Here is a 27,788-nt window from a genome sequence, read left to right as displayed (position 1 = left end):
TGTTGGAACATTGAAGGTTATTCTTAGTATTGACCCTGATTATAAGATTTTGATACAATCGTCGAGAAGCAATTATGCATATAATATTACTAGTTTCGAATTAACTCTTTATTATTTGTAGGGAAATAAAGGATAGTTACGTTCAAAGTAGATGTGTGCTACGTAGAGGAGTATTAAAAACAAAATGGGGCCCTGTATCAGCAACTCAACTACTATCGGGTATCGCTGCAGGTTTACAAAATAATCTCGCAACTTTCGGACGTGTTAAGAGTGCAATTCAAAAAAAGAATGGGATAATTTTTAGTGATGGCACATTTACGAGTGAAAAAGGAATAAACATTATATGGGTTGCCACTATGGCGAGTGATTTAGCTCAAGCAATTCTAAATCAAACTACCGGAATGGCGATTATAGGGAATAAAGGTTTCTGGAACGATACAATGTTGCCTAAGGCTTATTATTTGAAGACAGGTTACTGGGATATGATTGATGCTGATATATTAGCTGGTATTGATGGTGAGTATACATTATAATGGTAACCGATGATTAAGCGGATTCGATTTTTGTAAAAACTGAGCTGTGTAATAAGAATCTCATGAATGCTTCTGTTATATTAAGGCATTTAGTTATAAAAAATTGACAATATGAACGGAGAAATATTCACATTTGCTTTAGGCAATTAATATTTAGACTCAGGCGAGGATCCCACGGTATTTTCTTTTCAATTATTTTTATGAATTTTGGTTTATTACAGATTTTAAAGTCATACAATTTTCTTCACAACATAAATAATAATATTAGAATTTATATAGAAGGAATAAAAAGTTATACGCGAGGGTTCTTTTTTTTCAACCTCGAATCCCTCCGTGCAGACGCTACGTGGGCAGGAAAAAACGGGCATGCACTGTAGGCGACTGCGAAGCCCTCGCACTAGACATTCCGTCATTGTTGACATTCAGGCGTCAGTCGGCATTGTGCTATAGCCACGTAAACATGTCCGCCATTATTGATGCTCCCTCCAAGTGTGATTCGTTTTCTACAGGCTGAAGGTCATAATGCTGCAAAAATCCATCGGAGAATGGGTTGTATGTATAGAGAAAACTTCATGAGTGATGGTGTGATGTGTGAATGGTGTCGAAATTTTAAAGACGGCCGTAATAATATGCATAATGAAGGGGGCGCAAATCTGTCGTGTCAGATGACCTGGTTCAACGAGTTGAAATAATGGTTAAAGAAACCCGCAGATTCACCATTACTGTTTTGTCTACGGAATTTCCAGAAGTCTTAAGGCCCGTTTTGTACAAATATCTCAATCTCTTCGGTGATTATGTCGAAAAGTAGCCTTGAGTGTACCAATCTTTTGGTAATAAAATGTTTATTTTATATGAACTTGTCTTTTATTTATAGCCTGTCGGCACTCGTATTAAGAATGCTACACACAGAAAAAATAATATATTGACCTCGGCTTTTTGGCCATGCCAATTTTGAATATCAAAGTTTTATCTTTGAACTTATTTAGAAAAACATTATCAGTTATTATGAGTTTGTCTCAGTTTCGAAGTAAAAATTTTGGTTATGCCAGCAAGTTTGAATTGTGACCTATCCAGATATTGGTTTATCTCCTCGGGAAATTGTCTCTCGTGTTGACTGTAGTTCAATAATAGTCATGCTTATGTTGGAGAAAGAGACAGGAAAGACCAACTGGTATACCGAGGCATATCACTCGGCGCCAAGCACGCTCTTCAGGCAATTGGTGCAAATTGCTGGCCAATGGCTTAGTGAGAAAGGAAGATCTGTTACTATACGTACTCTACATTACCGGACTTAAAGCTTTAGTTCCTTTAAGTACCACTCTCAATTAATGCTTCCTACGAATACGGACCATTGTTGTAAACATTTCAATTGATGCAGAGAACGACAGTATATGGAGACAGAATAGTGTAATATCGTATTTAGCTACAAATCTTGATTCTTCTCTGGTTTTTAGACGAGTGAATGATGTAACAGATCCACACAACCTTTTTCAGGACATAACGTCTAACTATTCTCAGTCACCAGATATAAATTTCATCGCACATGTGGGTGATTTGGTAAGTATGAAATTTTCCACCACACTTCATAGACTCTAGCGCAGTCAAACCACGCAGAGTTTACGCTGCTTGGAAAGAAGAAGTTCAAGTAGACATCGATCACTTTCCTTTAGCAATACATATTTGTTTTGAACGAATAGATAAAATTTCCTGAAAACATTATCGTTTTATTCTTGATAGAAGGCATTATATTACCAAAAACACTTAGTCACTGAGTACTAATAGAATTGAAGACCCATCTATCGCAGTTTCTGCGAGTATGTATTCTCGCAGAAACTGCCATTAGTAATAAGAATTTTTTTGGCAGACTCCCAGAGTGTATTCAGAAGATAGAAAGTTGCTGTGAAAGTTAATTGGATAACAAAAGTCTAAGTTTGTTTTGTGCAGTACGCTTCGAAATTCCATTTTCTTTTCAATGCGTACTGGAATATGGTCAGGTGAAGTGTGGAGTGTCATTGTTACCGCAACCAAGAAAAAAATGCCAATTCGCATCTTGAAATCAACACGTTAATAATGTGTAAATAATAAAAAAGGTGAAATTATAAAAAGTGATATATCTACGTGTCTATATTTTGATTTTGTACGCCAAGAATTTGTCTAATTTAGTTATTGCTTGCCTCATACTTACAGTTTCTGTAGAATTCATAAAATAACGAATTCCATTTTTGGAAGTCATTCATTTGTACATTGAAGCTTTGATTGATGCAGTTTTTTTAGATTCTGGTATTTTTATTGTCGATATAGCATTTTTCTCATGGATAGTGATTTGGCAGGGGTGCATTATATCTTCTATGAGATTTCCTTGTGATAGTGTTTCAGATATTTTTTATTGCATTTACTTTGAAATTTCGATTTAATTAGAAGCAATTTTTATATAAAAATTGCATAATAGATTTCTTCGGGGCATACAAAAAATACAACCCTAAACTTTTCAAGTGCTCATAATGAATTCAACAACATCTTGACCAAACTTATTAATACAACAAATTTTGAAAATAATCTTCTCATTTAAAGTCCTCGATGAACAAAATGGATTCATTAAGATTATATGTAACTAGTAATAATTTCATTCTATGAAAGTAGCACGTTGTAGGACATTTTACTTTAAGTATAAGTGAAATGTTAACAAAACAACAAAAATTTTACATCACATGGTTAAGATACAGTCCAATCAAAGTTGAATTTCTTACTAACGCTTTCATCTCCTCAGGCAACTTAATAATGAAATTCCATAATTAAATTTAATAATGTTCGCTTGGATGTTATTGTTCTGGTGAATGCACACATGAACGTTACAGTAATTGAGTTTCAATTTTTGACATGAATACTAGACGGAGTGTCAGAGACTCAAATAATCGATCTTACTAACAAAAATAATTACGCCCCTCTTTTATTACTCATTGAAAAATTGTATTGCTTTTAATCCACTGAATTTCTTAATTTGATGAGGTTTATCTATCTCAAGTTTAGAAGTAAGTAAAGGAAGAATAAAAAATTAGCTTATCGTGGTGATTGGGACACAATAAATAAATTACCCTCCCCATATCGTCTTCGGAGGTATGTGAAGCAGACGAGAAAATATAAAATATGTATGGTGTTGACAACAAATTAAATGCGCGTCAATGTTTTCAAAGGAACAATACATATATTATATATTCTCTAAATGATTATGGGAAGCTTCTTATTGATTCCAAATGTATATGCCCATACTAGTATGAATCTGTCTCTCATTTTGGAAGCCACAGTTCTTGAATAAAATTTATTTATTAATTTATTTACACTATCCCACAGCTAAAAAAGGTCAAGAGATAGCTGGGAAAACCTATATCAACAGTTAACAATATTACTAAGTTGAATAATATAGATAAAAAGTAATACATTCCTGTGAAATGTTGATAATAAGGATATGAAAAAGTAGGCCTAATAGTTCTGCCGAATACAAACAATTAGGAAATTACTTAGTGTTGGTGTTTTATGCTAGAGATAGTGCTGCAAAAATATTTTCATATGCCAGTGATGTTAGTTCATTTATAAAGATGAAAACTTGAGTATATTAAATTTAGCATATATTTAGAGTGGCGGAAAGCGGGGAGATTCGATGGTAGTAATTTTTATGGTCTATACTCGTTATTGTTCCACACTATATGAATTCGTAACAACTTATTTAATATTAACATAATGTTTCCTCTAGCCCAGGGGTCTCCAAACTTTCCAGCCCTAGGGCCATACTTATTACTCCAATAAGTACCGAGGGCCAAAACCATATTATCACTGTTGCCGGTGGTAAAAAGTGAGATAGTCCACTGATGAAAAAAAACAGTCCGTAAAAGTACGCAACGTTTAAAAAAGGCTACAAATCGGACTAAAGTCCGGAAAACGGCCACTGTATATTATTAATTTTCCTCTCATTATCTGTAATTTCTAGATTAGTCGTAGAGATGAGCCATGAGGAGTAACGTGACAGGTAGTACCTTCTATCGCTAAGAGATGGCGCTAATAGCACGTATAGAATAATCTCGTTGGCTCGAGAAAGTTCTAGTATCTTCCACTCACTTCTAGATGGCAGTAATTGGTATATATAAGAAGGCTAGTGGCACAACCACAAGTCAGTTCCTATAACAGTGCTGTGAAATAAAATAGTGCGTACCTCCTTGAAACGTGTTTGTGCGTGTTTAAATTTAAGACATCTTTGTAACATTATTTTGATTTGAATTGTTGCTTTTGTGTAAGATTTAGTAGTATGGAAAAGAAGCGAAAAATTGATAGTGAATGCAAAAAATTCAAAGATTCAGTATTTCGCAATTGAGTTCAGTAACAAGGCGCTATGTTTGATTTGCAATGAAAGCATAGCTGGTCTCAAAGATTATAACATTAAACGTCATTATGAAACAAAACATTTTCAAAATTACTTAAAATATTCGAAAAATTCGAAGCTATGAAGCGCGGATTGGAATCGCAGCAATCTTCATTTACAAAACTCAAAACTGAACAAGAGGCTGCAACTCGTACCAGCTTTAGTGTGGCTCTTGAAATTGCAAAACGTGGAAAACCATTCACCGATGGAGAAACTATCACAGAATGCATAATTGTAGTAGCCGAAGAAATGTGCCCTGATAAGGTAAATTTATTAAAAAACTGTCAGTATGTCAGCAAACACTGTTGCTCGAACATCGCTGAAAATATATCCTCTCAATTGTTCGACAAAAATGGACATGTTGAGTGGTTTTCTTTGGCCTTGGATGAGTCAACGGATGTGTCAGATACTGCTCAGGTGTGGATTTATATTCGAGGAGTAGATAAAAGTTATGAAGTGCATGAAGAACTTCTTGATATGTATAGTATTCATGGCACAACTACTGGTACAGATATTTTTAAAGGAGTTGATAAGGTCATTAATCAGAAGAACCTTCGATGGAAAAACTTGAAATGTATTACAACTGATGGAGGCAAAAACATGAGTGGGAAAGATAAAGGAATGGTCGCTCTTGTGTCAAAGACTGTAGAAAATGACGGTGGTTCAAAACCAATATCTTACATTGTATCATTCATCAACAGTCTTTGTGCAGAAAATGTTTGGATATGTCTGAAGTTCTGAAACCAGTCATATCAACTGTTAATTTTATCAGGTCTTTTGGGCTGAATCACCGACAATTCCGACAATTTATTGAAGAGATTGAAGAAAATGACTTACCTTATCATACTGCCATACGTTGGCTTAGTTGTGGGAAAGTCCTTCAGCGCTTTTTTGAACTTCAAGCAGTGATCGAAATTTTTTTGAATGAAAAGCATAGCCTTCTTACTGAATTACAAAACAACGCATAACTGTGGAAAAACCTGCATCTTCCTGATTTATAAACTAATATCAAATCATTCCGGAAGAAATTGATACTGTTTCAATAACAACTACGAAGTAAATGTTTTTCACATTCTAAAACATGTGAAGTATTCAGCCACACCACTGATACTGAGTTTCCTATCGATTTTGCAATCAAAACTTTGAGTGCTTTGAAAATAAATTTTGATACTCGTTTTTCGGACTTTGATGCCATTGCGAATCAAATTAAGATTTTTCAGAATCCTTTTGATACTGTCATTGAAACCCTAACCCCGGAACTTCAAATGGAAATGATTGATCTACAGTGCAGTGATATAATTAAGAACAAATATCAAAACTCATCTTTGTTGGAATTTTATATGAATCTTCCACTGACACAATTTGATACTTATTTGTGTGAGAAGACCTTCTCCAAAATGAAGTACACAAAAAATGTTTACAGATCTAAATTAACTGATGAGCATCTTAAATCTCTTTTAATAATTGATACAAGTAAAATTAGTCCACAACTACAAATGGAAAATCTCAGTTACATAAATCTTATTAGTATTTCATATGTCATTATGCTTGTTATAAGTTATGTTTTTATTTAAAATGTATAAAATGTTAGTTAGATTCATTTCAATAATTTGTTAGTTATTATATACTGAAGTTAAATTTTCTGCATCTTATACATGTCTTTACTACATACTACAATTCTGTTTCTTTATCCAACTTATCACAAAAACAATAAGCATACAACAATGTTATGAGTAGCCCATGACCATATTAATGTAGATGTCATATTAATAATTATTCATCATAAAATTAGAATACTTCAGTAAACTAAATTTATATGCTATAAAAAATATGTTCTCTAAAAGGAGTTTTCAAGTATGTTAGCTCTCCGCGGACCGGACAAAATCTGTCCGCGGGCCGGATGTGGCCCTCGTGCCGTAATTTGGAGACCCCTGCTCTAGCCCATTGTTTGGGTTTTCTGAAACGATTTTTGTATGTATTTTTTTCAAGTAAAATAATGTTCAGCCCTTGAAATTTAATCATTGCTTTCATAATTAAACAAAATATCGAGTTCTTGATATTCCTAGGATTTTTTCTCTCAAGAGTTTTAGACACTCTTACAAGATTATAAATATTCAAAAATGTATTTGAAACTGAAGATCTCAGTATGTATATATATGTTTACTGATACATATTTGATATGCTTCCAGGAAAATAAAAAATTTTTATTAGTTACAAAATACAAGGGTCAAATGGTAGTGATAAACCTGATGTCTTAAGTTGACCACTTTGAACCGAAGTTAAAGTGGAATTGATCAATTATATTGATAAAATGAATAATACCAAAGCATTTCATATCCGGTGACAATAAAATTTGTTTTAGGTGCTATTCTTGGTACTAACGTAGAAGGATGGTTAAATATTCTTGAAAGTATTAGGTTATCACAGATTTTGGACATGTACTATTCAGAAAGATTTGTGATGTATCAATTTGGAAATAAAGCAAACAATCGAACTCTAACATTTGACTCTCTTATTAGAGGAATCAACTTAACAGATCAGGTAAAAGTTAAAGGATCACATTTTATCCATATAGTTTCCAAATGTTTTCAGCAAATGTGGAATCTTATTTAATCTTTTCAGATAATTGGATCTGCGAAATTGCTCCAAACAATAGGGAGTTACCCCGCTGGAATTACAGATCAAGGAATTAGGGAAATGGCCGAAATACTTAGTGTACGATTTAAATATATAGCAGGTAAGCAATTTTCCAATCCTATCATAGAATATTCAAGATTCAATGAAATACTATTTCCTTATTCAGAAATATACTTAGTATTTATATATTTCAAAAGTAATAACTTCATATTAGTAATAATATCATCAACTAAGAAAATAATTTATCCAACTCAATAGTCCACGAAAGTCTTCTTCTTAGGAAAAGATTATGGCTAGCAACAAACATAAAAATTTCATAATAAATGAGATGAAGATGACGCAGTACTTATGGAAGGAAAGGTACACAAAGAAAATAGAATTTTCTGATGAAAAGGAAAGAAAGTTTGGAAGAAGGTAGTATTGTGATTTCACATCACTACTTGTTTAAATTCGAATAAGAAAATTCATTACTTATAGCTCTTTCTCCATTTTCTATCAAAATAGTTTCAAGAATCTAAGTCCTAAATTCAATTAATTTAGCGAGATTCCTTTCCCAGTATATCTATAATGAAGTTTTGTTTCCTTGTCTAAATTATTGAAACCCTACTCTTGATGGTGTCTTCGAAGTTTGGTAAGTATTTGCCAGAAACAAACAAATTCGAATATAATAGATCAAACAGTTTATTTCTCACGAATTTGATATTTGCTGAAATCAATATACTCGCCCTACAAAATGAATTAAAACTGAATATATTCCCAATATTTTCAAATAAGGAAAAACATTGAACTTCGTGAATCCAATTTACTGTTGACAATAACCGGATACTTCTCGATTTAAAATTGGTTCAATCAACAGTTTGAGTGTTAGCACTTCAAAATGAAAATTCCGCATCACCAAATACACAGAAACGCATTTTTGGGATGTAAAACTGACTTCGCAGTTGTTCGTTGTGTTTCATTTGGAGAGACCCTTTCCTGTTGTGGATTATCATATGGGTTCCATTTTGGTCCCTAGTTCTGAATTGTACCAGTAAAGCAATACGTTGGATCTGATGCATTCGTGGGCTTTGTTCATTATAGGGGACGCAAACATCTCCATCGGTCATTTCTCAAATCTATTGCAAATGCTTCGGGTAGTCAATCAAGTTTAGTTATAACTTTTTATTATGCCCTTATTGAGTCGCATCTCCGATATGCTCTTCCATTCTGGGGTAAGTGTGGTGCGACTCAATTTGAACGAATCTTCAAACTACAGAAGAGAGCTGTGCTCGTTAATTTACAATGTAAAAAATGCACAATCATTTGCCAATTAGAATCTAATCTATCTAACTTTCCCCGCATAATGTGAAAGCATATTTTTTGTAAAGTGCTTTATATTCTATAACAATATTTAATTCGGAGCTTGCTGCGCACCGGTTTAATCGTGTTATTGATTTTTAATGTAAATTATCACCTATTTTAGGATTGCCTCATAATTAGTTTTATTATATCTGGTTTAATTTTCACAATATATACATGTAATGTATAATACATATAAAAAGGTACATTTTCAAAGGTAATTTTGATATTCATTGTAGTTTTCTTTTGTATGCTTTATATTTACATTTTATTTGATTTGTGTCCTTATTTAGGTATTTGTTGTTTCTTAGTTTTTCACAAGCTTTTGTCTACAATTTTTTAACAATAAGTTCCTTGATTGTCTTTGCTTCCACTTCTGCACTTAGCATGTCGTTGTCTAATATTGTTTGTCTTCTTGATAGGGCGCAAAGAAATCAAAGTGAGGATTTAAACTTTTGCATTTGCGAACTACCAGTGCAGTAGATAAACATCACAAATGTTATTGGTTACAGCTTTTGAGTTACTGCCCTTACTAAATTCAAGAATACAATACAATTCCCGGATATGTTTTTCTGGTTTTATGCTGGCCATTTCACTCCAAACTGCAAACACGTTTAATATATAATTGTTAAGCAGTGAAAAAATTACAATAACATTAAAAGGTTTTTGATTCGACTTCGATGAACACAATGTGCTTACAATTGCAATGACAATCAAATATCGTAATTCGCAGAAACAACTTTCCGGTCCCTTTAATATTTGGTGTGATAAACTGGGTTCTTTTAAAGAGTACTTTATTAGAATATCAAATCTAAGATAGGTACTATTATAATTTTTCGTTTTTCTAGTCAACATTATTTAATAAAAAATACACGTGGTATTTATTTATCCATAAAGTGTATACACAGGTTCACTTTAACATCAAGCAATGACACGTTAGTGGAATATTATTATTCATAAAATGACCTTCACAAAAAAGTAGGTATAAACTCTACAGGACGTAGTATGACTATAAAATGAGTAAAAAAATTACATCTATATAATATGTAATTCAGTTGCAGTTCAATTTTTCTGCTTGGCCCTGAATACATTGAAGAATTACAGTAGACAGACATGTCAAGTACCATGTTAAACACTTAAAAATCCAAAATAATGGAAATAATCACACCACGACACCTACCATATATTCAAAATGAGCTATAATAGAAACATTTCGTGCGACATCTAATATAACCTCCGTAAGATGCGATTTTAAAATATTTTTAGTAAGAAAAAAAAGAAAAATATATGAAATCGAAACTGAATTTAATTTTCAGTTTCACTCCATAGAGCTGGGAGAATGGAATTTCTGAATGTTAATGAAAAATATTTCATATGTATTCCAAAATACGGAGGCGATAACATAAGCAGAAGCCGTCGACTCAAAGATAATTTGAACATATTTTAATTGATCTCATTAACAATTAAATGTCGACCGTAATGCTGATATTTTATAATTGTCAGATACAAGAATTTCACTAAAGAAATAATATAATAAACCAAAATAACATCGTTACATCATCTCTCTTTTTAATTCTCAATTCTTGTTATTACATTTTTTAATTAGTTAGTTCATATTACGTTTTTAAGCGGGTTCTCACGATTTTACAGAAAACCTGGCAAATGAATACGATAGAATAGAATATATAAACGGAAAACAAATGAAGGCTTCTTTGGAACTTATTATTATTCTTGACGGTACATTCGAGTATTACAAAGCACTGCAAATGATCTAGTAAGTAATTTCCTCAATATTTCTTATACTACATTTTTCTTCACTCTTAAACTTCTTGTCACATCTGACTGTGGAGTTGTGAAGTTTCTTAGTCATTTCAAATTAATGGACATAAATTTATAAATTGTTTCAAAAAAGTTAATTTTTAAAAATTTTGCCGTTTATCAATCAACATGTTATGTTCTACCGCAAATATTTTTTCTATTTCGTCAATTATTTTGGGGCTGTAATCATTTCTGTCGCATAGTCCCTTCAAGAAATGAATTAACAGGTCGATTGGCGTGTTACAATATGTTATACATTAAATTTCTTATCATTACATCGATTCTTCTGTGAATAATACGAACATCAACTTGTCAAGTCACATTTCCATTATCCCATTCTAATTGAGTACGTCTACAAATTTGTATTGGAGACACTCTTTTCAAAAGTGGTAGGGGACATAAGTTAACCGCGTGTACTTTGATGTAATGTTTATAACCAAAACACCAGATGCGTCCAAAAGACGCTGAGACATGATCCGAAAAATACATTTAGAGAACGATCTTATGCTGGCGTGGTGGCTATTGGTCGTCCTCTTCTAGGTCTTTCTTCGACAACACACTTTTGTCTGAAGACTACGTACCGAAATCATACCAATGGACAAATTAAGATAAAAATATAAATTTCAAATCACATCAATCAATAAATGAAATGAAACCTATAACTGATGTAAAATTGTTGAAAACACAAAAGGAAACAATTGGCTGGCAGTTGCAAGGAAAGAATCGTAAACGCGGACTTACTTCGACATTATTGCATTTAATTAGTGCAGGGCAGCAACCTCTCTTTCAGAGTCACTTATCCGAACTAAAGATCACCTAGAACGAGAATATCAAAATAAACATAGAATCAAAATATAAATCTGTTTTAATTCTAATTAATTTTTCTTTCGTTTTTATATTCCAAGTAAAAAACTCTCACACTCACTCTAGGCACACATTTTTTAACGATAGCAATCAGTACATATTAACAAATCTCTCAGAAAACAAAGTTTCCATGAAAAATGAAACAAAAAAAATATCAATAATTCCATTTATTTAATAATTACATCCGCATTATTTTTTCACAAATGCTGATCGATGTCTATTGACGTCGATTTACGTCAATTAATGTCAATGCCAATTGATGTCATTTGGCCAATGGAATCACATTTTGGTTAGTTCAATTATGCCCAAAATTTCTTTCGTTTAGGCACATCTACAGTTATACTACTATATTTGTAAAAATGCGCTAAAAATATGTCGCAGCCATAAATTAAATTATTTGTAGTTCTCGTTTCTATGTATGAGAACCATTTCTAAAAATTGTCTTTTTAATGTCTTTGATCCCGTTATAAGAATTTTTGAATCGTTGTAATTAAATGTTTGTTTTTTTCATATATTTTAAATACTGAGATGTCTGCTCTATGTAGACACCGTCAGAATCAATACAAGGTACTTGATATATAATATTACTTCTTATATTTTTGGGTGTTTTAGATTTTAGTTCAGTGAAATATGGTAAATAGATTAATTTGCCTATTCATCCTGCGACTTTTCATTAAGTATTATCAAAATAAATATAAAAATTTGCTTATTTATATTGATCAAGAGATCACCTTCATCATGAATATCAAAATTTTTATTGTCAGTGTCAATATAATATTTTGATAAAGACTTAAAGAAAAGTCGAAATGTTAATTTTACCTATCTTTCAAAAATTATTGAAAAAACTAATTTTGAAACAGAAGAGACCTAAAATCAAGAAGATTTAGAAATAAATTGTAAAGAAGTCTTCTTATTGGGAACGTGGAACAGATATCCTTGGATATATATTTTCTGCCCAGAAATAAAATTAGTTTTTCATATCTTATATTTCCAGGTTGACGGTAATCTCTTGCTATTGTCTGTTGTGTCCAGACAGATTGAGTTTTTCTTTTTCGATAGCTTCTCTAATAATTCAGGACTTATGGAGCGAAATGGGGCTATAGTTTTGGTTCTATTGCCCCTCCCTTGATGGCTTGTGAGTGAAAGCTGAAACGTCGAAAGTTTTCAAAATTTCAGCGCGGTTCAAACCGTTCTATTCACAATTTTGATCGTGGAAACCTTTCCGAATAGACGTATATATATGAGAAACCCGAATTAATCGTTAGATCATACTATTATTAACGATAGAGATTTGTTGAGTTTTCATAAGTATATTCATTCACTGCTAATCGTTTATTTTATATTGCGTAAATGCTGTATTACTAATACGCACATTAAAATTCAGCTTAAGGTCCCATGGTAATATAGGTCATCACTTTGACTCCAACATTTTGTGATAGCACACAGTCAGTACTTATAATTTATCATTTTGTCATTTCTATTTAAAGTGTCAGACTTAGAAGGAATCGAAGACCTTATCGTTGTAAAAAGAAACATCGAAAACGTTACAAAGTGCTTTTAGTGAACTGATTTTATCAATAAATAGTGCGATTTAAAAGTAGTCGAGATGTGACCAGAAACTAGCTTCTCATTGACGCTCCATAGACTTCTTCAAATGAAACTTTTGTGCCATATGAATCACAGTATTTCAAACTATTATTTAGGACATCCAACAATATTAAAACTGATTGTGATAGTACCAGTGGAGAAACCACATGAAAAGTAAATGCTGTGTTCTTGGTAATTTACACAGTAACGCATAAGACTGTAGAAGGGAAAAATAAATATTATCAAATAACACCCATTTTCTTGGATCTGATCTATTTGTTCCATTCCAATCAAATAGATGGATATTTACATACTTTTATAATCTAACATAAAACCCAACATAATCCTTGATATGAATCCTTCATAATCTTAATATTTTGTCGAAATGCAATACAGCATCAAAATTATGATATAAGAAGAAATACACTACGATAATGTCACCAAAATTTCAACTTGCCTCCAATATAACTAAGTTGACTATTCAGAAGAGAAAAATATTGTTTATCTTTTAAACATATCATTTAAAATATAACAAAGATGTGAACTGATATCTAATAAAAATAAATGTTGTATTTTTTCACACAGTAAACTATCTTTATCTTTCTATACCTTAAATTGATATTAGATTTTTCATAATCTGTTAAAATTAACAATTGAAACAAATAAAATTATTTGGAAATACTTATCATTTAGTATTAATTTTGTGAATTCGCTAATATAACACAAAATACTAGTAACCTATTCAAAATTCTTATTTCAGAATATAGCATTACTAATATTTATTAATAGCCATAACATAATTTGAATATTGGTCCGTTTTGTGTAGGAGATTTCCATAATTCCACACAATGATACTCTTTTTCAGATTGGATTGACATATCTAATATTTTCATTAATATGTAGTAGTTGACCAAGTCATTATAGACCATTTCAACCAACTACAAAGTTTTCAGAAAAGTTATTAATTCACCGTATATGGATGTCTATTATTAACTCTTAAGTTAATTGTGTAATTGAGTATTGTAATTGACAGATTACTTAGGCTTGCATAAAAATTAGCTTGTTGATATTAAACTTTGGTCTAAAATCCGCGTATCTTAGATCACTGATATTGTTCAGTGAGAGTTATTATACCTCTAAAATCTATTATACAACTGAATAAAAGGTCTATAAACACCGAAACAACAAAAATATTTAAGAATGAATAAACATGCAAAAATTAACGAACGAAACAAAAGAAATTAAATCATGACATTAAAGTTTTAGATTTTACAATATGACTGTGTTAGATGTTACAATCCTACGTCCGTCAAGTATATTCTCACCGACTGCAGAATTAGAGTCTGGGAGTTCCTCAAAGCAACCAGCCTGTAATACAAAATGTAATTCAATATAATTTATGAATTGTAACAGTTTTCTAATAATCCTTCAAATACTTTGTTTGTAATTTCCATATTTTTTTGTTCCTGGGCGAATGACTAACGTTGTTGAAGCACGCTAAACTAAAATAAAGGAAAACAGTAAAAACCAATTTATAAAACTTTATACATGCTGTCACAGAAAGACCGAGCGCAGTTTCTCTTAGTTCGCACAAGAAAATGAGATATATTATAATGCAATATTAAATGGAATATCAGTGGTGGGTAACAATATCTCAATTATCTTTTTTTGGTATCAGAAGGTGCCCGTACTGCCCGTATATGAAAGTGTATAATTTCTTCTGGACTCTCTTGGTATCCAATGCATCAATTTGTAGGTTCATTTGTTGTGGGGCTTTTCGCAAAATATCTCACCCATATTCACTTTATTTTGGGATTTTCTCGGCTGTCTTTTATTATCATCTTTTGACTATTGCAATTTCTGACACATTCCTGTAAACTAATGTTAATTTTTATCATCTCCACTTTGATAATAGACCTAGTATGTTTATTGGTATGTTAAATTTGTACCTTATCTAATCTTTATGATATAATACTATGAAATTAAATGAATTGAAATGAATAATATGCATATGTAGAACGTTTATAGCAACCTAAGCAGAATACCGAAAAGGTAGAGTTAAAATGTAATATATGTGATTATCAATATTTGTTGGTTATTTATCATCCCTTATGTACCTGCAGCAGTGAGGTTTTATTATTGACAAAGTTAACCTGGACACATCTTGCTCAAGGAAAGGGTGGTTAAAAAATGTCACAAAATTATACCAACTTCATTTTATAAAAATTGGAGCTTGTTCATATTCTTATGAATGCATAATTCTAATTCACAAATGTTAATAATAAGACATTTTATAACTATAGCCTCTTTCGTTTTTTTATTGGAAGGAAAGTCTGAAACTGTTAAACACATATTCAAGATATTTGTTATAATATGTAATGAAAATGTATTTAAATGTATTCAAAATATTAATTTCTTCTACATGGGTAACTTTTCATATTCCTGATTCTCAATTTCCATCACTGAATTTCATTTTAAATGTAAATACACACGAATAACTTTATTATTATTGTTTTTGATTGATCAGAATCAGGACACAATTCGAAATTGCATTTGTTGAGAGATAACACGTTATAGTAAATATTAAAACCATTTTTCACATCTTTTGACAAAAAACACGAGGAATTGAGGACTTGAGGATATTTCGTTTTTATCGAATTGGATATTTAATCAGACCAATATTATTCAATTTATAAATAACACAGTGTGAAATATCTTTATTGATATCGAAGAGATTTTTTACGTTCAAATTAATTTAAGCATAAAAGACATTCAAAAATACCAACAAAAAGTTCATTGGAGCTATAAAATGTCTGAATTAGATAAAATAACTGCAAATCAATTGAAATATCCTACTGATTCATATTAACATTCTTCAAATTGGTATTCACAAAATTTTATTTAGAAATTCTAGTATTGAACATTAGCACACTATGGCACTATGGTTGATAATTATTTGGGAAGAAAAGCAATTAGTTTGAATCAAATATGAAAAATTGTTTCTATCTATGACCTCCTAGTGATTCTTTACGAGGTGTGACTAGAAAATATGTCAAAAAGAGTTATAGAAGCTCTTGAAATGTTGATTAAAAGTTGATTAAAAATGCAAACAAATTAATTAAGTACGAGGAGCAGTCGGAACATCCTTCAACCTCAAAAACATACACATAAAAAGAAAAAAAACTTTTCTGTTCAAATAGGTAATTATGGTTCTGGAACGTTTACTAAACGATTCAAAGCAAAATAAACCTTAAAAATGACAACGTACAACCTTCTATTAAATCACATCCGACTTACTCGCCAGTTTTAGCATCATGTGACAGTCACAGATTCAATGTTGGGATAAATTATTTATTAGTTAAAACAGTACTTTGAAGAGTATGAGTAGTAATTCAAACTGTATGTTGCTTTCTTACTTAGTTTCATCAAATTCTTCACTGTGTGTTTTTATCATACCTCGTATAACGTTAAAATATTCTCTCGAATTTCATCTCTTCTCCTGTCTCATGAAAGAGAGGAAATTTCTTTATATATTTATTTTTCTTTTCAGTGCTCTGTCGGAAGCTATTCAGGTTTCTTACTATGGTAGCAGAATAGGAATTGTAAGTGGTCAATCAGGCAATTGGTTGGTGAACATAACAAGGGAGGTTTTCCAACTTTTTACGGATTTGAACGAACTGAGAGATGAATGTAGGTGAATATATTTTATTCCGCTTCAATTCAATTGCAATTATGATAATATAATTTTTATAGAAAACTATTTTGCGATCGGAAATATCCAGAGTTTTTTTTATTATGAATAAAATTTTACTTACCTTGAAAGAAACAACTTGTTATTGTATATTTAATTTTTTTTATTTAGTTCATTAGATTTTTCTATTCCTCACAGATTTCTAGTAATCTTTCGGTACAGATATAGTTTTTGTGAGATTCTAATAATATACATTTTACTTAATATTTACTTAATATATTTGTGAAATGGGATACGTTTATCCATTTTTCTTCATAAATAATCCAATTTGATTTCCGGTTATCTAGTGAGATGATTTTTTAAGAAAGATTAAACGATATAACGAAAATGTAGAAATTCAGCATATTTGCAATTATATTGTTTGTGGACCAGTTATAGTACACATAATTATCATTCTATACTCATTAATTCAGTTCTAGAATTTTTATTTTAGAAAAAATTATTCATTTAGACAAATTTTTCATAAACGTGTTGAATAGTTGAATAATAAATTGCTGATTTGGTTAATAGACGAAATTATTTTTCTATAAATACGTTTGTAGTTTAGTAAAAATGTCTTTACTTTAATTTTTTGGAATGATCACGAATTAGTGTATAATATTTTTCTCTCTCTATCTCTCTATCATTTGAGTGCAGCTTACAATATATTTTATATTTGTGACTTATAAGTAGTGTTGTAGCTATGATCATAACATGTTCACAATAAACATTTTCAATACTTGAGTACTGGTTTGGTATTCAAGCAATTTATTAATTGCATTAAAATTTGATCCGTTTGTTTGTGTTACTTCTATTCATGATGTGAACTTTGTGACAACTCTGAGTATTCTGTGTTTTGTCAGTATTTTACAACCGCATGGATACATAAAACTAAACTATGAAAATAGTTATATCTATTTGTTTCATATTGAAAGTTCACAATAATGGCATTGGAAAATAGTTATAAAACTATAAATGGAATTGAATGGAATACATTAATTATCTATTATATAACGGAACATAATAAATATAATTAACCCAAAAAGAGATTTTCTAGAGCCATGTCTTTAAAAGTACAATACTTACCCTTTTAACTTTAATAAAATTATAAAACCTTAAGATTGTAATAAAAATTATAACCTTCCTGCCGGGAGGAATGTGTTTTTTATAATTTTTAATTTCTTCGACAATTTTCTATTATATACCATATTCCTAATATAATCATAATTCCAATGGAAACCTAATGAATCCAAAGTTTTAATATAGTACAGAGAAAACGATTCAGCATATTGTTTAGGATTAGCGAAATTTTTTATTACTAGAAAATTCCTGTACATGTCTAGATATCGACATAGGGATATAGTCGATTTCTGCTTGTCGTACCTCGTTGCTTTAACTTCGTGGATTAAATGCATCAGAGTCTATGAAGGGTTGGGCAAAGTGGATATTCTCCTCCTCATCATATCCCACATATGTTTGAATGAAATTAAAACTGGCGATAGGGGTGGCGGGAAAACACTAACGCCAGCTTCTTGGGGAATTTCCGTTCGAAGTATATGGACGTGCGTATTTATTGAAAAAGGAATTGCGGTTTCTATTGATCTGAAATGGTCCATGGATCATCATCAACATAACGTCCAGTTGTCTCACTGTCTTGAATATACTTGCTATAGAGTATACTCTTAGTAAATAATAACGAGTGACCATGATGTTGCCAAATAAGAATGAGAAATCATTTCTTTTCAGTATAACATTTCTAATGTCACTGAGTATATATAAATTAATTGCCTATCGTTATATATTGTTTGTAAATGAACTGAATATATAAAAAATATTTATAACATATTCATTCATATATCAGACGAGTAACCAGGTCTTGCACTTCTGTAATAAAGGCAAATCAAATAGAATAATGAAAGTTAATTGTCAAATTTTTCTATTATGATCTTTTTTTAGGGCCAGTTACACTTTCTCTAGGAAGAAGCCTAGAAACAGTAATAAGCTACTATCAAAACCGATCACGCAACAATTGTAATCAAAAGGGAATAAAACCTGAAGGACAAGTTCTATTCGTCTTCAGCAAAGACGGTCGACTAACAGACAATGATGTAGAAAGATCCAAACAATGCATTAACACACTGAAATCGTCAGATCCAGGTACTCGTATAATATATATAACGCAGGAGGAAGATAATTCTTTGGTACAACTGGTTAGAGACAATGACTATCTGATGAAAATTTCAAATGATGTGGTATCTACAGTTCAACAATTGTCAGACTATTTAAGCGGAATCCCGGCCAGTATTATTAGACTTTATTGTAATAATATTTTATTTGAAGATTATGTAACTCCTCAGTCAGAGAACATTTATGAAATAAACAGAGAGTATATCAAGAGGAACTATATCCATATTAAGGTAAATATACATTCTATACTGTATCATAATATTTAATACGTAGCATTCCGATTTTGAATTTTTTGAACTACCATTTTTGCAATTCAAATATATGTTGATTGGTTGGAGTTTGTTTTTATGAAGTCTTTGACTAAATGCCAGTTACTCAATTCCTGTTTTGATGTTAATTTTTCTTGTGGGAAATTTTAGAGCAAATGGGAGATAGACAAATTACCACCTTTCCTCTCTCCCTCATTCCCTAATAAACGTCTTTGCTTTATTGTTTTTATTTTGGGAATTTTAATGTGTAGTTTAAGGTGGCGAGAAGGCTTTATATTGAATTAGATTGAAATTTGATGGAGACGTGTGATTATTGTGAGTTAAAGAGAATGGTGTTTGTATATTCAAATTAAAATGTACTATTATTTCTATTTAGTTGCTTGCTATGGAATCAACCAGACTGGTTTTCCTTGAGTTGATAAGGCTAATAGTTATGTGTATATTTGACTCATATTTTATGTGACAGATCTGCGATTATTTTGGAGTTGTGTGATGCGTTGTTGTAAAGTTTGGCAGGTCTGGCTTGATTCGTGAATGAATTGTGTTGATTGGGACAATATTTTATGTTGCAATTTCCATGTTTCCATTTTTGAACATTCCAGTTTTAGTTTATAAGCGTTTTGTAGCGTCAAAATTAAGCACCAATGTCTGCTAACTCTAATATATTTCCGAGATGTTGAATACTTGTGTTGTTGTTTCTTTTAAAAATCGTTAAATTCTTTCAATACAAAAATCAAGACTCAAATTGATGCTTCATAGAAATATCAAGCTTATTGATTCTGGTCATTATAGAATCTTCGATCTTAGTTTTCATTGGTTAGATCATGATTGATATTAAATTTTTATAGGTTAGATTAGGTTAGGTCGTTTTGAATGAAATGGAATTTTATAGGTTAGGTAAGATCAACTAGTTGTCAATAGCGGAGATCTTTTATAGAATCTGTTGTCGAAATCTGAAATATATGCATAGATTACACGGAGGTTATTTAAGTTTTCTCATTAATACACTAATCATTTTGGTCAATGTATGTTGTCACTAAATATAGACGTTTTTTGTAGTTGTTCTCAGTTGACGAAACTTTGGCAGATTGTGTCCTTCATAAAAGACATGTTTGGCTAAAGAACATCTATCAAGATATTATTTGCTGTCGCTTTTGTGAAAGGTTATCTGCTTGTGACCTCTTCCACTAACCAATGTACAGGGTGCGGCAGCATAACTTCCTTTTTTAAAAAGTTCGCCATTTAGTCGGTAGATGTCGTAACGGAGTGCTAGTGGTCTCGTTCGAGAGGGGGGACTATAAAGTTTTGTCCCGGCACAGTTCAGTCGCCATCATGCGTTGGAACAGTGAGGAGCGTGCGTTTGCCGTTGAGGTTTACTTTTCGAGCGGATGTTCTGTGATCGCAACCCAGCGCGCCTTTCGGAATCGCTTTAATTTAGCCCCCTTGGCCCCTGTCCCGGACCGGAAATCAATTGTTACGTGGGTCACTACGTTCAGACAAACTGCAAGTGTGACAAGACGAAGAACTGGAGTCCCTCGGCCCATTAGATCACCGGAGAACATTGAGTTAGTTAGAACTTCAGTGTTGCGATCACCACGGCGTTCTGCGCGCAAACATGCGTCTGCCCTTGGACTTTCCGATCGTTCTGTGAGGAGAATACTTCATGATGATCTTCATTTTCATCCATACAAGATGGCAATTGTGCAGGAACTTTCTGAACGTGACTTCAATTCTCGGAGGAACGCGTGTGAGGTTTTTCTGGAAGTCGTTCCTGAGGACGCTATTGTTTTTTTTAGTGATGAAGCCCATTTTCATTTGTGTGGATCCGTAAACAAACAAAACATGCGCTACTGGGCTGATACCAATCCTCGACAATTGCATCAACGGCCTTTGCATTCACCTAAAGTCACAGTGTGGTGTGCAATTTACTCACGTGGAATTATTGGTCCCTGGTTCTTTGAGGAAAATGAAGTCACAGTGACAGTGAATTCGCACCGGTATGTAAACATGTTACAGGAATTTACAGGGTTTTTTGAAATCCCGTGTGTATGTGAACCGTCCAAGGACCCTACAAGATTTGAAGACGAACATCCAGGAAGAAATTGCCAACATAACGCCTGCTATGCTGGCAAGAGTCATGACAAACGCCAGAAATCGGTTTACTCAGTGTATGGAGAATGGGGGACGTCACCTAACTGATTTGATCTTCAAAACTCAGTAAAACAAAACTTTATGTATGTGCCTGTATTATAAAAAACGAATAAAAATTTTCTGATTCATACAATAAGTTTTATTAACTTTTGAAAAAAGGAAGTTATGCTGCCGCACCCTGTACTTCTTGTCACAATTTAAACAAGGAATTTCATATGTTAGGCAATTTATTAGTTGCTATATTATCTTATATTTCAGAAAAATTGAGGGTTTGATGACTGTATGCTAACTTAATATTATGTTGTTCTGAAATTCATTTGAAATATTAATTGTTGAATCGCATGACATGAATAATTTTTAAAAGAAAAAATTTCCACACCACAATATCGAAAATTGTTATAAAGAAAAGATGTTTAGAATAAAAAATAGCTTTTAAATATTCAACATTGTTTATTTACATTAAAAAAATATTTTTTCTACATTTTCTCTGCGATTACTTCGGAAATTTAAGTTTGAACATTAATGCATAATTAATCTAGGATGCACTGGCATTTTTTCTGACAATAAAAGTAGGCTTTGCGAACTGTCTAAATATAGAACATTTGAAAAAACGTTATTATTATTTAATAATTATATATAATAATATTTAATATTATTTCAAAAAGTGCCACGGTATAAACACTTTTTTTAGGCAGTCTAACAGTGTTTCTCATAGTTTTTAGAGATCCGTATTGTACAGTTTTATGTTTGACAGACGTATTTATTTATGAAAAGTTAGACATGACACAAACATTAAGTCTGGAAGAGAAAATTGAGATTGTGCTAATAGTGGGTGATAAGTATAAAACATTTCTAGAAGTAGCATTATTAATTTCCGACATCCAGATAAAAATATTCACAATGAAAATGTTAGAAAAATACTTTAATTTAGCAAAAAACGACAAAATATAGTAGAAAATAATAACTTTGCGTTGCAAGTAATGCTATCTGCAACTGAGCATCCTAAATATCCTTTGCGAAAAAGGGCATCTTCATTGCCAATGGATATAATAAAAAGTACAGTTTCAAAGATTCTAAATAAATACAAATATCACCCTTACAAACCTCAAAAAATTCATACTCTAAGACCAGAAGATAATGATAGACGATTTGAATTCTGTTGTGACATATAAGGAATTTAGTAGATAACCAATTTGTTCAAAACAAATGTGTGGCGCGGAATGTATAAAAATCAAATAATTGGACCTTTTTTCTGCAAGAAACCTTGAATGCTGATCGTTATTTGTGCTTTTTAAACAATAAAATTAATGATTTTCTTGACAACCTTCCCTTACTTGAACGTCAGCAGATATGGTTCCAGCAGGATAGTGCCCCATGTCACAGCAGATTAGATGTATGTCGATACATTGAAAATATTTTCAATGGAAGGGTTTTTCACCGTGCAATTTTCTACTACTACTAATTCGATTGCGACACCGATAGTAAGCGTTGCTATGGTTTTTCACTATAATTTTACTAGTAATATAATGAGGTCTAAGGTCCGTGTTGCCAAAAGTAATATATTTATTATTATATGCTGGAAGAAATATATATCAAAACCATCGCCTATTTATTATTGAGACAGTTACGAGTAAATATCTATTAATCAAGGCATTGATGTAAATTCTTCCAATTTTCCAATAACGATATAATAATCATATTTTATTGTTTCAGTTCATGAACAGTAATTATGGCGAATTGGTAGTTTGTGCTTACCAAAGTAACACAACGAACGACAGAGTATGTAAAGGAATAACTGTAAATGGTGAGATCAGTTTCAACTCTAAAGATTTTTGCACACCGGATTTGCCGTGCGACGTACATTTTGCAGTCACGGCCAACTCGAGTCAAATCATATGCGCAGGTAACTTTATTTCACCAAGGTGAACTAATAAATTGAAATAATCTATCAGATAAAATGGAATTATAATATTAAGTAATCAAAATGGAAATGCGTTACTGATTTTTGTGAAGCCTATTTGTACATCATAATATGTTTTCAACTCCACTTGTATACGCCCTTATAGGAAAGCTTTCAAAAGATTTGACGTATAATCACAGAGATCATAAACACAAATCCATACTATATGATTAGGTTTCGAGTATTAACAAAAATGGTCTTGGGATTTTAACACAAAGCAAATATTTGGGGTAATGTTGAAAGGTATTTTATAACGAATACACTTTTCATTACACGATACTATTACTTTTTCACCATCATTTAAAAAGGTTGTTTCCAAAGACCGAAGGTAAACTAGAAACATGCTGAATTTTTAGCCTGATATGCTAAAGGTAGACATCTGCTCATATCTGGTTCATTTATTTCACATTAAGTATCTTTTGTTCACATATATTATTTTTTATTGGAATTTAAATGTTTTAAATTTTGTGTATAGCTAAAGGTACTTCGCGACAATATCTTGATTGAATATTGTGTTAAATTTCTGAATTAGGTAAACTGATTCCTAATGTTACTTTTTATCGACATGATATGTGACATTATCATTTTAAAACTAATTTTAAGATCAATTTTAATGTTTTGTCCAATTTCAACTATGGTTTTAGATTATTTTAGTTCTTTGAAAATGCTCCTAGTGAGGAGCGAAACGTCGAAAAAGTAAAATGAAATGAAATTTGAATAAAAATATCAACCCATGAGGTCAAGATGATATGGCATTAATGACATATGATACGACATTAACGTCGCCACTAAGCCCCACGCCCATTGACATTGTTGATTATTGAATACTTCTAATATGGCTAAACCACAATCTCCACAAAAACCTGAATAAACAGTTTTGGTACTGACAATTTTCATATCTTATTAATCAATAGGTTACCATGAATATCAAAATAAAAATATGTTTTAACCACACTCAATAATTTTGTTTCATCATTAGTCGTGATATCCCAAGAATAAGTAGCTTTCAATCGATTAATCATAATTCTAAAAAATTCTTCATTCGAAACAACGTAACCTAACTAAACTCATAATAATTGAATATTTTTCTTGCCTACATAACCTAACCTTCGAATGGTTGAATATCGATTTCAAAACAAAAGAATACCACAAATATGACAAACTCCATATTTACGTTTGTTGTCATTTTGAAAGTTGTTTTTTGAATCCCATGAATTTCGTAATATATATTAAAAAGAGTATATTTTGGTATTTTGTTGCCACAATCTCACAAGAATATATAGCATAGGTGTATAGATAGGAGGAGGTTTGTTGTTTGTTTTCTAAAATCAGGCTTCTATTATTTCAGTCATCAGTCATTTTACCTTTCAATATCATCAATAAAAATAGTAGTGAAAGATAATATAATAATAATTTTAAGTTGTATTCTGCTACCACCTACTGCATATCTATTCAACGATTTTATTTATAAATCACAAACTAAAGTGAAGGTATCTGCAACTAATTAATGTTTGATACTATGGATGTATTCCATAAAACCGAAAGAAATATCGGTATGAAATATCGAACGACACGTGACTTATTGCTATTTTCTACCTTGAGTAAGGTAAAGTAATGAATAGGAAATGGTGTATAATGGTCCTCAAAATCAAGAGAAAACAATGATCACATTAACTGAATTATTTCGTCTGTCCAGAATTGATCCATATTGGTTGTTCGCAGATCTGAAATGAATATTCCGCGAGGTGAGGTTTGGTTTGTATGAAAAAGTAATTACCACAGTAAAGGCTAATTTCAGGGTAGGTAAAGGCAAATTGAATGACAAAAGAAACTAGAAATTTGAAGTATCGCTTATGTATTTCTCTTGAATAAGAGAGAAAATTTTAGTTTGCTTGTATAACATTGAGTATCTAGAGAAGAGAAAGTGAATCATTATTATTACCTATCTAATTCTATTAAAATCTGATACGAGAGTAACGTAGACAGATATATGAAAGTGCGGATTTTTACCCATAGATTAAATAACTGTTTCGGAAGAACAGTGACGTGAATGCAAAATCTTATATCCCAAGGATGAGGTTTTAATAACCATAATTTCAACTCCCAAGTGCAGTCCATAGTAAATAATTTCGAACATCAGTATTTCGAAAATTTCGCAATTGCTAGCCATTTAATATCGACAAAAAGGTCGATTTACATCACGCTCTTCGGAGGGGTTGTAATTCAATATTCGTCGAGGCATTAGCCAGGAAGATAGTTGTTTTCCCCTTTAAAGAACAGCGAAATATATTCACGAAATATTGATTTTCGAAATTATTTAAGTGGTGAATAGTAGAAATCCTTTATTATATATATATTATATATATATATATATATATATATATATATATATATATATATATATATTAGTATTATTTCGCACAATTGGTAACTTAGATATATTGACGTTTATCTGTTATCTAATAGCTTCAACTCAAATGAAATTGTATCTCGTGACTTGTCATTTAGAACAGCATTTTTTGATTTTTAACTAATTTGCAAGTAAAAGATTTTTCAAATATCAGAAGAAAACATTTGGCAATCAACATTTTCCACTTAATATTCTCCATATAATTAATGAGCTCATGTATTCAATAAAACATTGTATTATGGATTGATATTTTTATAATCATATTAAATGGCTATCTCACCCGCAATGTTTTTTTCTTCAAACTTCTATTTTTCTTTATTTTTTAAAACGTCAAGAAGTTTTATTTTATTTCAAACCATTGATCGTTTCATTATGAAATATTATTTGACCTGCCTTGAAACTTGTTCTGAATTCTCAGACGAGCCTAAGGAGGTAAAATATGCTCCCATGTAATTAAATGTTAAGGCTTTCAAAACGTGAATTATTAATGATATATTTAATGAGTTCGGGGTTTTCCACACTAAAAAAAGATTTATTTGTAATGTAATATACTTTTCGAATTATTTCTTGTTAAACATAGGAACAATTCTGTTGATGCTTAAAACAATACATGGCTGAGTTTCAGACGCCTTTTTAAACTTGGAAATGTGGAATAAAGTCAAGTCGCCTGGGAGCGTTAATCGTAAATACTGCCTAATGGTATATATCTCATCTTTTAAATATATACCAAGTCGTTAGTGTTGAATGGAACAGTGCAGTACTATTCATTGCTTACTACCCACCCTATATCATTGTTAAACATGTTGTTTATAAAAAAAACAATTATTAAGTTGTTCCGATCTGATTCATCATCATCATCATCATCAAAGATATCCAATAAACCCAACCATCAACGTTGAAAATATTTATAGAAGGAATTTTGGTGATAACAATGAACCGAAATATATGAAACTATAATGATATTTATGATTCTCACAAAGTTGAACTATATATACTCTTCAATCATATTTTGGAGCAAAAGCAAAAAGTTGTCCTGTTCATCAAGAAAGAGTGAAATGAATAAATAAAGGTAGGTTTCAAAAATGAATAAGGAAATATTTATATCGCTTGACCACAACACAATGACTAGTTATTTGAAATCACATTATAAAACTGACACACTACAAAACATACATGCAAACTAATTGACCCAACCACATAGTCGAAACACGCCTCATCTATGAAATTATCCATGGAGAAAATACGTTTTTATGATTTTATTTATTTTATATAACTTGATCCGATCATCAATACCCAAAAACACAAAAAATGCATTCCAAATATCCCAAATTCATACAAGTACAGGCTTTGTAAAAAAAAGTTAATTGATCATATCACCACAAGTTGCATTATCCTCCCCCCTATCATATAAACAAAGATATGAGGAACTATGTATAACTATAATGAAAAACTAGTATCTATACATACAAGAAAAATAAAATCACAAATTCTAAAAAATACTCCCGAGAAATGGAAATTTCCTCTATATAGCATAATATTTGTTCTTTCGAGTAAAATTACCCATGTTACAAGTAGTTATTTTAATTTGTAAGCATTTAATTCTGTAGAGCGTAACAGGAAATACAAGGTCGTTTTTTGACTAAATACTTGGTTTTATTAAAGTCAGCTACGGTCTAATAATCTATAAACTGAATTATCATTTACAACAAACAGAATGTATTTGTAACGCATTTGGCTGAATTAATCAAATTAACACTCACAAACGCAAAAGTGCGAATAAAAAAGCAGTTATCGAAATTCATTTTTATCGTGGAAAATCAATAGAAAAAGACAAAAGGTTTTGTGAAGTGACTACTGCCCATGGTAATTAATTAACGATATAGCAAAAATATT

At 31.3% G+C, this 27,788-nt stretch overlaps 1 protein-coding gene across 5 annotated transcripts in view; it reads left to right on the top strand.

Moving 5' to 3' along the window:
* LOC130451215 (uncharacterized) overlaps positions 1 to 27,788 on the top strand; it is a 69,901-nt gene that overhangs the window by 5,769 nt on the left and 36,344 nt on the right. For 4 of the 5 annotated variants that reach the window (XM_056790090.1, XM_056790094.1, XM_056790091.1 and 1 more), the window contains exons 4-10: positions 122 to 516; positions 7,307 to 7,485; positions 7,567 to 7,681; positions 10,570 to 10,693; positions 16,739 to 16,878; positions 18,875 to 19,335; positions 23,239 to 23,428. In XM_056790090.1, the coding sequence (XP_056646068.1) occupies positions 122 to 516; positions 7,307 to 7,485; positions 7,567 to 7,681; positions 10,570 to 10,693; positions 16,739 to 16,878; positions 18,875 to 19,335; positions 23,239 to 23,428 (1,604 nt within the window). Of the gene's footprint in view, positions 1 to 121; positions 517 to 7,306; positions 7,486 to 7,566; positions 7,682 to 10,569; positions 10,694 to 16,738; positions 16,879 to 18,874; positions 19,336 to 23,238; positions 23,429 to 24,129; positions 24,430 to 27,788 lie in introns of those variants that run through there. The other variant, XM_056790093.1, reaches the window with a different exon arrangement.

This window comes from Diorhabda sublineata, chromosome X (genome assembly GCF_026230105.1).
Source record: "Diorhabda sublineata isolate icDioSubl1.1 chromosome X, icDioSubl1.1, whole genome shotgun sequence".
Taxonomy (NCBI): domain Eukaryota; kingdom Metazoa; phylum Arthropoda; class Insecta; order Coleoptera; family Chrysomelidae; genus Diorhabda; species Diorhabda sublineata.
The sequence above is the reverse complement of the archived record's forward strand: the minus strand, read 5'-3'. Positions and strand labels throughout refer to the sequence as shown.